Genomic DNA, 16,027 nt, shown 5'->3' with positions numbered 1-16,027 from the left:
AGGAATGTTGTCTTCATTTTAAATTAGAATAAGCAAATCATGACCTTTAGCCTGTAAGAATAAATATGCTATCCATAAGTTATTATTCATGCCATATGTCTGTGATCATCGCGGTGATGGGGACTACTTGGTGCATGTAGCCTTCATCAGGGGTCATGACTCATGTCTGTGTTCAAATGTCATGATTTGGTCTATTCTATTTTATTATATTGTAGTCCAGGTATATTCAATTCATGGATCATTGTCTTTTAATGGGCGTGTTGGATATGAAAAATAAGTTCGATCTAATAACCAGGCTGCTGATCTACATATACACATATGCCCATTGAAATAGTAAATTTACATTTTTATTAATTTAAAGGTGGGGTAAGTCATTCTTTTCATGGAATGCTCTTAACATCCCGATAGCAATGAATATATTAACAATAAATACATTAAAAAAAAATCATCTGTCACGAGATAAATTTGTGCACGAGATGGAAGGCTGACAGGCAGGTAGACCACGGCTTCCCTACCTGCCTGTCAGCCTTCCATCTCGTGCACAAACTTATCTCGTGCCCTCATTGGTCATGTGCGCGTTCGTGTGTGTTGGAGGAGGGGATCTGTAAGGAAGTCTGAAGGAAGGGGCAGATTTTTTTCGGCTGCGTCTTTTCAAATTCTAGCTGGTTTCTCCATTCTTACCTACCTTACCTTTAAGGTGAGATTGAGTCTGACAGCTCTATACTGGTCCATGTGAAAATCAACACAGAACTACGGCTCCATCTTGTGGTGGAGCACATTAACTACAGTGTCCAGATATGAAGTAAAGAGGTCTCACTCTGACCCCTTTTTTGTCGCCCTGAACATTTATGCTGTAAATACCCTGGAAGTCACCTTGGTGGACATATTTGAGTTAATCAGCTAACAATTCATCTCTGTCATTATGGGTCTGAAACTTGTTTGCATGGATAACAACACAATTAAAACATAAATTAGGCTACCTGTCGCTTTGGTTCTTGCTTTGTGTGGCTGAGTTCAAAACATGAACTCAAAGGTGTTAAGAACTTCGCCAAAGACTGTTAATATTACTGGCAACACAACTTCAAGTCAATTAAACTTATTTCAGAAAAACTAAAGTTCAATCTGTATATATATTTTATTTTTCTAAATCATGGTTTAAATTGTTTTCATGGATGTATTGTTTTCCTCAGATAAAAAAAAAAACACTTCCGCAAGTCCCAGAAATCAATGCGTCTGAGCGCGCCCCTCGTCACCTGGAAACAAGCGTCACGTTTGTATGTGCGTTGCCATGGGGAGCAGTCACGCGCACGTAAAGTATCGCAGGAGCTAGCTTTAGATATTTCATCTGAAGAAACTTCGAGCTATCAGCAGGCGCAGACAACGGCCGAGGAAAGGAGCAACGCCCCTAAATGGTGAGTTAAAAACTGGAAGAAAAAGAAGAAGAAAAGGGGGGTTTGAAAGAAATTCCAAGAAAATGGTGGTTGAGGAACTGAACTGTCAAAGCAGACATGTCAACAACAAATGTTTCTCTGGTTTTAACTCTTTCTGATGAACTCCACTGTCTTTTATTTTTACAGGAATGATATCAGTTATTTTTTAGAGTTAGACTAGGATGTCTTTCCCTGCTGTGTGTTACATTGAATGTTTATGACAGTAGAGTTTAAGGGAATCAATTACCTCCAAATGTACTTTGTCAAGAAATGACATTTAGAATTAATGATCCAATTTAATTATTCTGTTTCTTTTCCGCTGTCCGGTTAGTGTCCACGTGTTTTCAATATAATTGACCTTGAATAGCTTCCTAATGTCATGTGGCCTGGATACTTTTCTTAATTCCCTTTAAATCCCTCCACAACAGATTGCCATATGTGAAAGCTGAGTGCAGGCCAGCAGTCCTTTGGCTGGCTTCTCCTCTTGTCTTAGAGCTTATTGTTTCACTGAGACTTGGACATCAGACAAGGTTTTGTTTAGAGAAATCATTTCTGGTCTATATACAGCATGCACAATGTATAACTAATCTATAAACATTTACATATTTGTAATTGTACTGATTATTAGGAGACATAGAGCTAAATCCAGTTTGGACATACTGTTTGGATGGCCCCATTCAATGAAATGTACACTAATCTTATTTTGTTTGGTAACCCTTGGTTTACCTGCATCTTCATTTCTTCTAATCTAAATACAGCATGTCAGCGATCGACAAATGTACTCAAGTTTCAAGAAAATAGCTGACAGATGGAATTCAAATCCTAACACTAATGCTCAAAACTATGCTTTCATAGCTTTACATGTGTGTATGCTTTTCATTGTTCTTCAACCAATCCATCTATTAACAGTTCATACAAAAAAATACCTTTTATTTTATTTTGTATTACCTGGATTATGCATGCTGTTTTTCAGTCTACAGGGCTACCACTGTTTAACCTTGACATTTAAAGAGATTCTTCTGATAGTTGATAAAGAAAATAACAATGATTGGTCATAACTCCACTTTTGTAGCCTCTCATTATCAGAAGAGGTTCTTTGACAGTGCAATCCCCCCCCATTTAATGAATAGTTTACACCTTGAGGATAGTTTAAATGTCAAAAATAACTACCATGTCCTACAAGGTCTATACAGTAGATGTATGTTCAGTTATCAAAATATACATTTTACGACCATTAAAACCCCAGACTTTCTCTTGGCCTTTCTTTAAGAGAAACTGAACATAAACCCAGCATGAGGCCTTAATACAAGAGGTTAAACTAGGCTTAAAAGATTTCAGGGAGGCTACTCACTTTACCTTATTAGCTTTAAGTTAAAATACATGAGGCAGGTGCAAGAATACATATTTATGATGCGATGCATATGCATAATAATACAATAATTGTATGTTACAACCTAAAACAGCACCGTGGACAGCTATGCATTTCACTATTAGAGAAATCAAACGATATCAGTCTGACAGGTGCGGTTAAAAAAGCCCTTTGGCTGAATATGCATCACAACATTATGATGACTAAGGCCTTTGGTGTGAATCAGATCCTCCAGGCAGGGTGCTTGGGGAAGGTAGTGGATGCCGGTAAGCGTGATGGTGATGTAACATCCTATTTACATCCCTATTGACTTAATCTGCCTAGGGCTGGCTTTGTCATCTCTCTTGGGTGGTCATGTGCCTCCTACTAGTGAGACACACGCCTAATCCTCCTCCCTGACAGAACAACAAGAAGTGCTTCTCGTTTAGCTTTGTAGATCTGAGGAAAATCCTTGTGTTTGGTGATTTCCAGGAATGGGTGAAGCTTCAAACTGTTGGCACGGTGTCCATTTTTGGCTGACCTACATGAGCAGGATCCAACCTTTCTAACAACGGATCAGACACTGCAGGATGAGTGTGGAACTCCAAGAGTTGGTGAGCATCGTGACATACTGGCCTTTTAAAAATGATGTCTTCTAGGAAATTAACTCTACTCAAGAATAGGCAGATGAAAGACTTTTGATCATTTGAATTTACTCAGTTTTTCCCCCCCTTATGCAGAAGGAAAGTTAAGGCAAGGCAAGGCAAGGCAAGTTTATTTATATAGCACCTTTCAACACAAGGCAATTCAAAGTGCTTTACAAAAATGGAAGACATTTTAAAAATGGCATTTAAAATCAGTCATTAAAAAGAAAAGATAATAAAATAAACATTAAAAGAAAAAATACATGGATAAAAGTTAAAAGTTACAGTGCAGTTTAAGATGTGAATAGTTCAATTAAAAGCAGCGGCAAAAAGAAAAGTCTTCAGCCTGGATTTAAAAGTAGTAAGAGTTGCAGCGGACCTGCAGGTTTCTGGGAGTTTGTTCCAGATATTTGGAGCATAATAACTGAATGCTGCTTTACCATGTTTAGTTCTGACTCTGGGGACAGAGTTTAAGTTAAGACCCTAATGAAACCGTCTTGAGAGATGATGAATCGCTACACCACCCTGAGGCAGCTGGGTGACGGCACCTACGGCAGCGTGCTGATGGGGAGAAGCAACGAGTCTGGAGAACTGGTGGCTATCAAGAGGTGAGGGTATTGATCCTTTTTTAAATATATATATTATTATTTTAGCATGTCTTTGTTATAGCATGACAATATCGCAATATTTTTGGTTATTTTCATATTGTGACAAAGCATAAATGTGCTCTTTATCTAGTTTTAAGGGCAGCTTTACAATTGAGTACACCATACAATACTGACAGTTCTATATAAGTGCAATAACTAACTTGGTATTCCTGCATTTAACTTGTATTGCAGCACTTGCAATTTTTTTAATTGCACTATTTTACTTTCTCCTAGGGCCTAAGATTTAAATCGCCAACAACTACACTGTTTTGTGCGTATGACGATAACATCTTTGAATCTTAAATATTTTAATATTTCTCAAAGTTCAAACAGTGCACAACCTAGTTTACATCGAATACTGTTTAACAAGTCTAACAATAACCCGGGAAAATGTCATCGCAGCAAGACATTTAATAAAAATAGTGCGATATTTGAATATAACCACACTCTGGAAGTATATAATATCAAGGTTTAAGTTTCAATATACACATTCGTTAAAGAAATTGCTCGTTATATATCAAATGAAATGTTACTCACACATTTCTAAACCAATTTCTGTGCAATATTTGCCCACCTTAACACTTTTAGAAAGGATGCACTTGTAAAAATATACAAAACTGAACTTGAATTGTACTTGTACCCTGTATCAACATCTAAAACAATGTTCAAAGTGAAGTTTAGGACTTCTGGTTTCCTACCATCACTAGGGCAAACAAACCGGCTAACATGCCTTTGTTCCAGCAGCGTGGCAGAAGGGTTCAATAATAGATGAGAAACCGGGGAGATGCATCCACCGGCTGATTATATGGTTGCCATGCAAGTCAATACAGGTGGTGACGGTGAAAGGCAGTGAAAGTAGAGGGAGTGTGTCGGGTTGCTGTCATTGTGGAAGGGACCACAGAAACTGGCAGGTGACCAGAGGGGAGAAAGAGATATGTGCACGTTCTGTGACTCTTACATAACGGCAGGTGGAGGGAGAGGTAACGCTGATCAGAGAAGATAAGCTGTCGTAAATGTGTCCCGCATACCAGCTGTGGTGTGGTTTTAATGTATATAGCAACACATACTGCGATAACAACTCAATACAACTGAATCAAGATGCATTTCACACTTAATTTAAGTAGAGAAGCAAATGGTAAAGATGTTTTTATGTCACTTTATGTCTTGAGCTTTTGCTGGTTTTATACGTCAAATGAAATGAAGTGAAATTTGAAACACCTCAAAAAAGCTGAATTATTGATGGAGATAAACAAAGGAATTTTGACTTTACTGTATGTGGGTTATATGCCCTGCAAATGTAGTGTCTTGTATTTTTAAGTTGCATGTAATAATTAATATCTGGTTTTGACTTCCCCCACAGGATGAAAAGGAAGTTTTATTCATGGGAAGAATGTATGAACTTAAGAGAAGTGAAGGTGAGGATGATCTTAATACTTTAGATAGATCTGTGTGCAGAAGCAAGTATGCCTTATAGAGCAGAACGGTGTGGTATCATTATTGTTGTTCTTAACTTTTCCCATGATTTGTCACACTAGTCTCTAAAGAAGCTGAACCATGCGAATGTGGTGAAGCTGAAGGAGGTCATCAGAGAGAACGATCACCTGTACTTTGTCTTTGAGTACATGAAGGAGAACCTCTACCAGCTTATGAAGGACAGGTAAGAAGACATTAACACACTCTACAATGCATGTCTGCACAGAAGTCTAGTTTGAGCTTCAAGAGCTTCCTCTTTGTAGCGCGAAAAGTTTAGACATTCATTCACACAAATAGGATTGTGATGTTCCTTTATATTTTCACGTGTGCTACATTTTTCAACTCATTTGATCAGTTAGTGTGTACCAAGAAAAACATAATGCGATGTTATGTATTGATTCTTCCTGAATCCTATCAATTTTATGTTTACAGAAAAAAGTTGTTCCCTGAATCAATTACAAGAAACATAAGCTTTCAGATTTTACAAGGCCTGTCATTTATTCACAAACATGGTAGGTGCACTGTGTTCCCTTCATGGCCTGCATGTGCATGACAGTGGTTGCATACTGCAAGATTCACGGCATATCGCCAATGAGAAAACGAAAAAGCTATAAAAAGTTGAGCATTTCAATCAAAGTTCGAAATTGGCAATCTGGTGATAAATAATTAAGAATCTTGTCGTTTGTACACCCTTAATCATCTAACCTTCTGCTCTGCTTTACTTTGAAGAATGGCTGTGTGTACGTTTTGGGGAACTTTACAGTTACCTTGCACTACCTGCTAATTTCTTCCACACATCAAGAATGCATGTTCTTTTCAGGATCTCCCTTTCTTTTAACTGCTTTTCTTTCATTTGTCTTTTAACCCTCTTTCCTTCCTTTTCTATCTCTTTGGTTTTCTGTTAGAGAGAATAAGATGTTCTCAGAGAATGAAATTAGGAACATCCTGTTTCAAGTGATATCTGGGTTGGCTTTTGTACATAAGCATGGTAAGAGGCTTTACACTGTCATTCTTTACCTGTTCATAATCAGAATAACCTTTCAGTAGTTGGTTTGGGTGTATATTGAAATGTAGTGCTAAGTGCACTGCCAACATGTAGATACATTCCCTTTAATGTACATGTGGAAATAAGTATTGCATACCATCAATAACAGGCTACTAAAACAGCTTGCTTAAGGTTAAAGAAACAATGTATCCATGGTTCGAAATGTCAATGTCGAATACACAGACCATCGAACCAAGGCCAGCGCTGACAGCGGCTATATACACCCAATCATCAGCTCCACAGTTTTTCCTTTTTCTTCTTCTAAATGTAGCTAAAGTTTTAAATACTAATGTGGAATAGTCACATATGATTGTAATCTGGCAATGTGCTTTACACAATGACTTAAGCTTAATACTTACCAATCCACAGGGTTCTTTCATCGGGACATGAAGCCAGAGAATCTGCTGTGCATGGGTCCAGAACTGGTGAAAATAGCAGATTTTGGACTGGCCAGAGAGATCCGCTCCAAACCTCCGTACACAGACTATGTTTCAACCCGATGGTAAGCATAATGAATCGCCATCTTAAACACAGAGGAGAGCATGTGCATCCATTGCAGTGTGCTTAACTGCTTTGGTACAGATGCAAGTTAGATTCACTTTTTGCAATACCCTGATTGTACGTTTGTTTACTTGATTATGTCCTCTGTCCAGGTACCGGGCTCCAGAGGTCCTGCTCAGATCGTCTACCTACAGCTCTCCTGTTGACCTGTGGGCGGTGGGCTGCATCATGGCTGAGCTCTACACTCTCAGACCTCTCTTCCCTGGAAACAGTGAGGTGGATGAGATCTTTAAGATATGCCAAGTTCTAGGCACCGTGAAAAAGGTGAGAAGAAACAGAATGACGAAAACAACATAAAAACACCTGATTAATAAATAAAACATACATTTAACCATCTGATTGTGTCTTCCTCCCGTAGACGGACTGGTCAGAGGGCTACCAGCTAGCTTCTGCAATGAACTTTCGCTTCCCCCAATGTGTGCCCACCCACCTGAAGACCCTCATCCCAAATGCCAGCAACGAGGCCATCATACTGATGAGGGACCTGCTGCAGTGGGACCCCAAAAAAAGACCCACTGCTGTACAGGTGGGGGAGAGTATAAGAAACCATAGCTTTATTTGCATTAGCATCCTAATCCCAGTCATTTGTTATTAGTTCTGAAGTCATACCTGATTCCCTCTGGCCCTCTGCATCACGTATCCATATCATGCAGAAAACATGGTCAGGTCATTACATGATTAAACATAATTTCCTCCACTGAGACGGTTTGATTACTCTGTGGGCCCTGGGTAGGAAACACCTTAGAGGGGACTTTTCCATGCTCTGCTTACAAAGCTCCCAGGTGTAGGATCACATCCAGATTTAGCTGATTCCAAGGAAACAATTCAAATTATGTTTAACTTACTCCACACAACATATACATATTTGAATAGGATAAAGTCTACATTGCTATTCTTTGTAATGCATTGTCACATTGTATAAATTAAAGCAAACTTCCTTACAGGTTTGAGTGTGAAATGTTGATTCATAGTCAGAAATGCTCAGGGAGTAATCGTAATAGCTAAAGAACAATCTGTATTCCTCTCTCTCCCTGTCCAGTCCCTGCGTTACCCATACTTCCAGGTAGGCCAGATCTTAGGGCCTCGTCCTCAGAGCCAGGAGATCAAGAAGGTCCAGGCCAGGCCGCCGGTCTCGGAGTCCAAGGCTGATACCCAGCAGTCTTCCTCTGACTCCAAAGCCTCCACTTCCTCCTCCAAAAACCAGCAGCCGCACCATCATCATCCTCTTCAGCAGATCCCCCTTCCCCAAACTGAGAGTAAAGCAGGAGGTCATGCAGTGAGTATCACAAACATTATTGTATTTCTTGTTGAATCAAATAATGGAGTCACCTGAGTTTATGCAGATTCAAACACTACCTTGTCATACATAAAGGAGTCTTTCTGGTCCCTTACTTTGCAGAAAGCAGCATCGCAGGGCAGTGAGAACAGCGTTGGTGGGGGTGGGGTGGCGGTGCTGAAGAGCGGCCGTCGTCGCTGGGGCCAGACCGTCGCCAAGACCTCAGACAGCTGGGAGGAATCGGACCGCTCAGAAACCGCCGCCTCCGACTCCAAGAAGCCCAGCCTGGGGGACGAAGAGGAGGAGTGGGGCCCTCAGGAGGAGAGGGGCCCTCAGGAGCATCGCCCACAGTAAGTGTCCTAACAGAACTATATTGGTGAATTGTGATTTACCTCAAGCATCTCGCATTTCTCAAGAGTTAGTTTAAGTAAAATATGTATGCAAAATGTCCTTAACTTCCCTAAATGATTTAACACATCTATTACCACCATAGGAGTAGGACTTATATTCTGACTTTATGTGATGCATTGATTTGCTTTTTCGGTACAGACTCTTAAAGTGTCTCGTTTTTATGTTTTCAGGCCCAAGCAGTCGGAGCAGAAGCCTCTGTATTCCTACAGCACAGTCACTAAGCTACCCAACAATGTTAAGATGGGCCAAATGGACCCCAATCTCCCAGGATCTGCTGCACGACAGCACTACCTGAGCCAGTCTCGATATCTGCCAGGTAAGACTGCATGATTAGCAATCCTTATCCTTGGAAAGAGAGCAGCAAATTGTAGCGTTTTGCAAGCAATTTTTTTATTTTTTTGTATAGTTTGGCATAATTTTCCCTCTTACAGTCTTTATATAAGTTGTTTAAAATGTCAGGTGAGCAATTGTAAAGCATGACTGCTGGTAGATCTAGTGTTTAATGCTGAATGACACTAACTATCGTAAGAAAACCTAAGAATCAGCAAGTCCAAATGCAAATTTCCCTAAATATTGGTCCTAAAAACAAAGCGTTATCATCATACTTTAGGTCACCTGATCAGAGTTTCAGAAAATTCAACGTGGTGATTTAAATGTTTGTGTTTTCATCACATCATTCCTGTTGCTTTTAGGGTTGATCGGCAAGCATCAGACTTCTTCTGGCGATAAGGAGTTGAGTGGTTTGACGCTGCGGGACTTGTGGGAGAACTCCTCAAACACTGTAAATAAACCGCTCGCTCCTATTGGAGGAGGATTATCAGTCACTAGAGCCAAAGCAGGTGAGGACTAATGTCTAAAGTAGAGGTGTTAAGTGTCCAGATTTGACTAACATGTTAAAGAAATCAAATCTATCAGAGATAAGAATCACGAGTACACCTCCACCCGCCTCATTATGCCCTGCAGTGGAAACCTGGCTACTGTCAGTGTCACATGATACAACACTTCTGTGCCACCAAGGCACTAAATGCTAATGATGCAGCTAATGTCTCCTGATCAGTAGTTATGGAGCCATTGACAAAGCAGGGTTAGGAGTGAGTCTAAAGTGTCTGCGACTTTAGAAAAGGGAGATCTCTATAAATCATTTGTCATGTAGACAGACACACAATATGAGTCCCCGCTGTGCTCTCTTCTTCTTCTTCTTCTGTCTCTTTCTTTCACCCTTTCTCTCCCTCTCCATTGCTTATTCATGAGATTAAGACTGTCTGTGTAAGATCAAGTGTTCCTTAAAAGGCCTTCAACTGCACCCCCTACTCATTTGTCCCCACACACAGCGTTTGTTTTGATACACGTATGAACACCTATTTGTATCTTTACAGTCAAGAACAATAACCCTTTTTCTAACTGAGATGCTAACATGATATTTATCTCACATTTCTGTTTTTCCTTTTCCTCTTCTTTCTGATTGCATGCATTTCTTCTCCGGCTCTACTTTTCCGTGTGAAACTAGAAGACAATGCCTCTAAATCTGACGATAGCCCGCCAGAGAAAACTGTTGTTAAAGAAAGAATACTGGAGAAAATTGATCTCTCCAAAGGTATTTTATTTCACGTGAACTTTTGTGTTGTATTTTGAGTGTGTTTGCTGATGCAACAAGCTTCAGTTATTCACCCAGCATCTTAACATGTGAATGAACCCAACTGCCAAAGACTCTGCAGGAGACAAGGGTACAAATACACAGTTTAGCCAGAGAACTAAGAGCTCCAGTTGCTAAATAGATGTTAGATTGCACTACAACCACAACATCTTCTTAGGGGAACAATAAGGCTTTTCACTAATTACCCCGATAAGCATCTGTGAGCTGCAGATCGATGGAGTCGCTGCAGAAGCTGAATGACTTCAATCACTCGGCCGTAGTCATTTGTTTGGGTCCTCAATAGCTTTTGCATATGCAGTAGCCACTTCACACACAATTTGTATCAGTAAAGCCATGTGTGAGAACATCTATTAAGTGTGTTTTCTAAACTTTACTTCATTTGTATGTTTTCAATGGTGTACATTATTTCATCTTATATGACCGTGAGAAGCAGCTAATGCTAGCGAGGTTGCTACATTAAAATAAAGACACATTAACTATGTTTTCTTCTATTTTAGGGAACTTTGTGAGCACCAAATACAACCTCTCTGGCGCTTATATTCCTTCATTCCAGAAGAAAGAGGTGGGCTCAGTGGGGCAGAGAATCCATCTCGCTCCTTTGGCTGGTCAGCACACAAGTAAGATTTGATCATGCTAAGCTGACATAATTATTCTTAATACTTTTACATCTGGTAACTTCACTTGATCCCCCTTTTTCCAGCTTCAACGGTTTCACTCCCTCATCTTTCTGAATATCAGTTTGCCATGACTATTCATACTCCTTTACTCTAATCAATTTCTCACCTACTTACTGGTACTATGTTTCTCCTCTTTCTTCACTCTTTCAGTCAATCCTTCTTCTTCTCCTGATAACAAAAAAGAGAAATCTAAATCTGCTAAGGCCAAGCCTGTATCCAACTCCTCTTTGAGCGAAAGTAATGAAGGTATTGGCCTTTTTCTAGTAGTTATTAGCCTTCTTTATTTTAGCCTTTTAAAATGATTCTTGCCTGATTCCTTGCATTGATGTTTTCAGATGAACAAAGCTGTCCTTCTGTATTGTTATGGTCCAGTGCTTTGACTGCTGATTACATTAAGATCCTAGTAAAATCCTGTCTAGCTAATGTGGATGTGTCCTGCTAGCTTCACCTGGCTATATAGCTTATGTGTTTAAAACTGTTTTTATTAGAGAAAACTCACTGACTTGCGTGTTCCTCCAGATTACGAGGGCTTGAAGAGGAGGGCAGACAGGACTCAGATGAAGGGGAGCAGCTACTCGGCCCTGGGGAAGACTTCTGGGAATCTCCTCAGCCGAGCCCCCCCCGTGCAGCCGGTCCACGGCAGGGTGGACTGGACATCCAAATATGGTGGAACTCGGTAGATCGGACAAGTCATACAGCTTCTCCTGCTTGATGGACTCTGGTATACATCTTTAGATAATGGATGTTAACCCCAAGCACAGTTTTAAAACACACTGAAACCCTACAGGGAATGCAGTATGTTCCCCTGAAACAAATTACAAACAAATCAACAGAGGTAGCTGGTAGGGGGAAAAACTGGTCTCAAAAGACATGCTTTCAGGAGACATTTTTCATGCCACAATTGCATAATTCTGTTTCCAGAGAGCCCAAAAGATGTTACTGGAAAACATGTTTTGGAGATGACGGTTGCCATGATGCTGAAATAAGACTGTCTGCTAGACAATCCCACTGTACTCCAGTGTGAGCCAATTCTACTGTTAGTGTTGAGATACTCTGTGTACAATTCAAATGTAGCATAGCTTTTCATTTTTATACTGTAGTTTATTATTGTTGTCAAGTATTGTTTTAATACTGATGGAAAAGCACTAACAGTAATTTATTAACAGCTCCTGCGTTGATCCCTCTGCTTTAAAATTTCATAAAAAATTGTAATAGCAACAAAAACGATCCCTTCAACTTATTCTGTGACGCAAGACAATGGCACACCTATTTGTATTATGCAATGAATTAATTGAGCATTTTGTAAACATTTTTATACAAATAAATAAATGTAATGTCATAATGCACTCATACAAAAAGGACAAGACAACCATTTCTATTATATAAACAAGGTTCTATATTTCATCCTCCAATATACACTTTACAAAATAACATTTAACGGTCAACAGTGAAAGACAGATGCTGACATGAAACAGATCATAGGGTACACCTCAGAGTCTTCACTCCATCACGACTCCTGGGGTTTCTGGAGCAGAGACAGACCGAGCTTCCCCACCATCACAAGACTGAAACAGGAAAAAAATGAAAAATCACATCTCTGTTTTTGACATTTGGCCCATCGTCTGGGGTCAACAGAAAAGGTCCATATAATGAGTCTATCACAGACATTTATCAAGTACATGGTCTTTCATAGAGGCAACCACCACACCTTGTCTGAGTCATCCTTTTTACCTCTCCTTGAATATGTTCATGTATGTAAAATAAATCAGTTTATTCATATGACAAATACCTTGCTGCAGCCATCAAGCCAGCTGGCATGAACTTCCTGGATCCGTAGAACCTCTTTCCCATCACACCAGTCAGAGCTCCTGATGTAGCTGGAAGACACAGGATGAACAAAATAAGATGTAATACAACTTGTTCAGAAATTGAAATTATCCTCATGGGACACAAACAGTGTTGTCAGTATAATTACCAAGGGACACCCAAACTTCTTTAGGGTCATTGGAGATCTGGTAGGCACCGATACCTGCGAGTCCACCGAAGAGAACACCAGCAGCCAGAGAGGGGACACTGCCTGAAAGAGAACACACAGCACATCAACACCTGCATTTATTATATCAAGGACTGAAGAGCATGAACAGACTGGTGTGTGTGTGGGAGTAACATAATTTAGTTTTATATGCCATGAAAATAATTGAATGAAATAGATAACATCCACATCCAAAGCATACACAATAATACAAAAATACAAGAATATAAGGTTACCTGCTTTGACGTAACCTATGACTCCCCCAGAAGCGATGAGGGCCGCGTAACCATATCCTACCCAATCCACAGACATGTTGGACACCTGCAAATAAAACAGCGTATGAGTGGACCTACATTAACTATTTAATTCACACAGCTTCCTATTGAACACGTAATAAAACGTAGAAGTGCAAAGACACCAAAAGGACTGTCTGAATGCTGCAACACAGAGGTGTTACACAAAACTAGCTGAGGAAACAGCAGGTAGAGAAACATTGTGTCATTAAAGAGAGTTCTCCCGCTTTGACACAGTAGTGCTTGTCTGTTTTTTTTATCAGAAATCGTTACAATGTGGACCAACGGAGGATACATATTTGTGTGTCTGGCTAACTCAGATAAGGCTAGCTGCAGTGGTGGAAAGTAACTAAGTACTAGAAACTTGTAATTTACTCGAGTATACTACTCCACTACAATTCAGAGGTACTTTATGTACTTTTACTCGACTACATTTATTGTATACCTTTATTTACTTTGCAGATTTGGATTAATTATGTAAAATATAATCAAGTCTTAAATCAGACTTTAGTTCCACCTGGAGTAAATTCACAAGCTACCCTGCTGTATACAAAGTCATTCAAACTAGCTGCACCTTTACCAGCTTTGAGAACACTTTAATGTATTCATAATTATAAAACAAAATATATAATATATTATTCTGAAATGGGCCAATCTGCATAATGAGTACTTTTAATTTAGGTACTGTATTTTGATGCGAATACTTTTGTACTTTTACTTTAGTAGTATTGAAATGCAGGACTTCTTCTTGTACATTTTTCTTCCTACACTCTGGTACTTCTACCTTTACTCAAGTACAAGATCTGAATACTGCTTCAACCTCTGCTTGCACGTGCAAAGACACCAAAAGGACTGTCTGAATGCTGCAACGCAGAGGTGGTACACTAAACTAGCTGAGGAAACAGCACGTATAGAAACATTGTATCATTCAAGAGAGTTTTCCCATTGCAACCCATGTCTGTTTAAAAAAAAAATCAGAAGTCGTTACATTGTGGACCAACAGTGGGTTATGTGTGTGTAAGGCTTACTTATGTAAAGCTAGCTTCTTTAGCACAGAGCCTTAGCCATGCACGCCTACCACAAACTAGCATCTGTGTTGCTGCTGCAGACATGCTAACACGACGGATTACAGAATATATACGCCATTGTTTGTATTGTATTTACAGCTTTAAACGTCTAAAAAAGCAGCATGAAAACATGAACCACAAGTATGCTCCATACAACCTTGCTCTCAGTTTGTCCTCTGTTACTGTCAACACACGGCAGCCTGTTCTCCACCGAGCACAATTTAGTGGTACACACAAAACGCGGCAGGGTGCCTGATGGGAAATGTAGGCCGTAGTGGTTGGGAAGCAGGTGCTGCTGCGTTCATGAAAACATGATTTATTGACATGCAAATGAACAAAACTTGGCACAAGGTTTTGGCTTTTTCCCCCCTCAAACTAACCATTTCTCCCTAACTTCCCTGTACTTGAACGCAGCTGAAATGTCCAGCACTCCTATGAGTCCTGTAAAACCAAAACAATTTAAAGATGTATTTAAATAATTATGTTTATAAAACGTAGTATATCGTGCATAATACATTAAAGTCATATAACACAAATAAAACCTTCTAAAATGTGTTCGCCTAGACAGTTTTTCTCTTAAAACTTACCCTTTCCCTCTTAATTTCCCCCTGAACGCAGCTGTAATGTCAAACTCTCTAAATTCTGTTCAACCTATGGTTTTAAGATATGTTTAAATAATTATGTTTATAAAACGTAGTCTATTTTGCACAATACATTCAATGTCTTGATTTGTCTATGCATACAGAAAATAACAGGAGCAATCTAAATCAATAATGGAACATAATGTGTAGGATTAACGATTAATTAACACGTTGGTAATAGCACCATTTGTTGCATATCATTTGACACTGCCACCTCCCAAGACTGATTATGTACCCTTGAGCAAAGCGTCCCCATCTGTTTCCACATTGATGTGCATTAGACAACAGAGCATTATTTCAGAGTGATTTGCTCTAAGGAAAATAACGGCTTCTGTTGTTTGATATGCCATAATGAAATGTATTATTTAATTGCTGTAGAAAAAAATACAGTGTGGAAACTGAACCCTGCTTACAAGAAGGTCTTCCTATAATCTAATTTCCTAACTGATATGACAGATACATTTGTCTTATTTTTATCACCACTAGATGGCACCACAGGATTATATTCTGCTACTTTTTAAGCCATATCAACAACCTAAGCTTCTAGTAGACTTATTTTGCTTTTATTTTAATACTTTTACATGTATTCTGTTTTGCACTCAGATATACATGTCTGCACAGAGGCAGAACAAAACACTCACTCTCACACATCTTCACTCACATCGGAATGTGTGTTTTCAGTAGTGGAGCCCTGCTGGGTGATTACCGTGAAAATGGGCAGGTTAAGTCTTGGAAGTGTGATTAAAGTTCATGAAGACAGACAGGTTTATGAAATCAAAAAATGACTTAACCTACTCCAATGAATGTGTCCAATTAAGTTGGAAAGGT

General features: G+C 39.4%; 2 protein-coding genes across 3 annotated transcripts; one reads left to right on the top strand and one right to left on the bottom strand.

Moving 5' to 3' along the window:
* Positions 1–1,327: 1,327 nt before the first annotated feature.
* On the top strand, positions 1,328–12,436 carry mak (male germ cell-associated kinase). The gene is made up of 17 exons (XM_034132372.1): positions 1,328–1,412; positions 3,271–3,392; positions 3,519–3,531; positions 3,903–4,030; positions 5,430–5,484; positions 5,605–5,726; positions 5,975–6,054; positions 6,957–7,089; positions 7,241–7,412; positions 7,507–7,674; positions 8,188–8,424; positions 8,548–8,774; positions 9,006–9,151; positions 9,528–9,674; positions 10,346–10,429; positions 10,987–11,106; positions 11,686–12,436. The coding sequence occupies exons 4-17, from the start codon at positions 3,927–3,929 to the stop codon at positions 11,844–11,846; spliced, it is 1,956 nt and encodes a 651-aa protein (XP_033988263.1). The 5' UTR covers positions 1,328–1,412; positions 3,271–3,392; positions 3,519–3,531; positions 3,903–3,926; the 3' UTR covers positions 11,847–12,436.
* Positions 12,437–12,538: 102 nt separating this feature from the next.
* Positions 12,539–14,851, bottom strand: tmem14ca (transmembrane protein 14Ca). 2 transcript variants are annotated; one of them, XM_034132374.1, is made up of 5 exons: positions 14,716–14,851; positions 13,435–13,519; positions 13,142–13,243; positions 12,956–13,043; positions 12,539–12,731 (listed from the first exon to the last, which is right to left on the bottom strand). In XM_034132374.1, exons 2-5 carry the CDS (start codon positions 13,508–13,510, stop codon positions 12,674–12,676), a joined length of 324 nt encoding a protein of 107 aa, XP_033988265.1. In that variant the 5' UTR covers positions 13,511–13,519; positions 14,716–14,851; the 3' UTR covers positions 12,539–12,673. The 2 variants fall into 2 exon arrangements, with proteins under 2 accessions (XP_033988265.1, XP_033988266.1); XM_034132375.1 differs by lacking the exon at positions 14,716–14,851 and adding an exon at positions 14,520–14,627.
* Positions 14,852–16,027: the final 1,176 nt, after the last annotated feature.

This window comes from Trematomus bernacchii, unplaced genomic scaffold (assembly GCF_902827165.1).
Source record: "Trematomus bernacchii unplaced genomic scaffold, fTreBer1.1, whole genome shotgun sequence".
NCBI classification, from domain to species: domain Eukaryota; kingdom Metazoa; phylum Chordata; class Actinopteri; order Perciformes; family Nototheniidae; genus Trematomus; species Trematomus bernacchii.
This window is presented reverse-complemented; position numbering and strand designations above follow the sequence as displayed.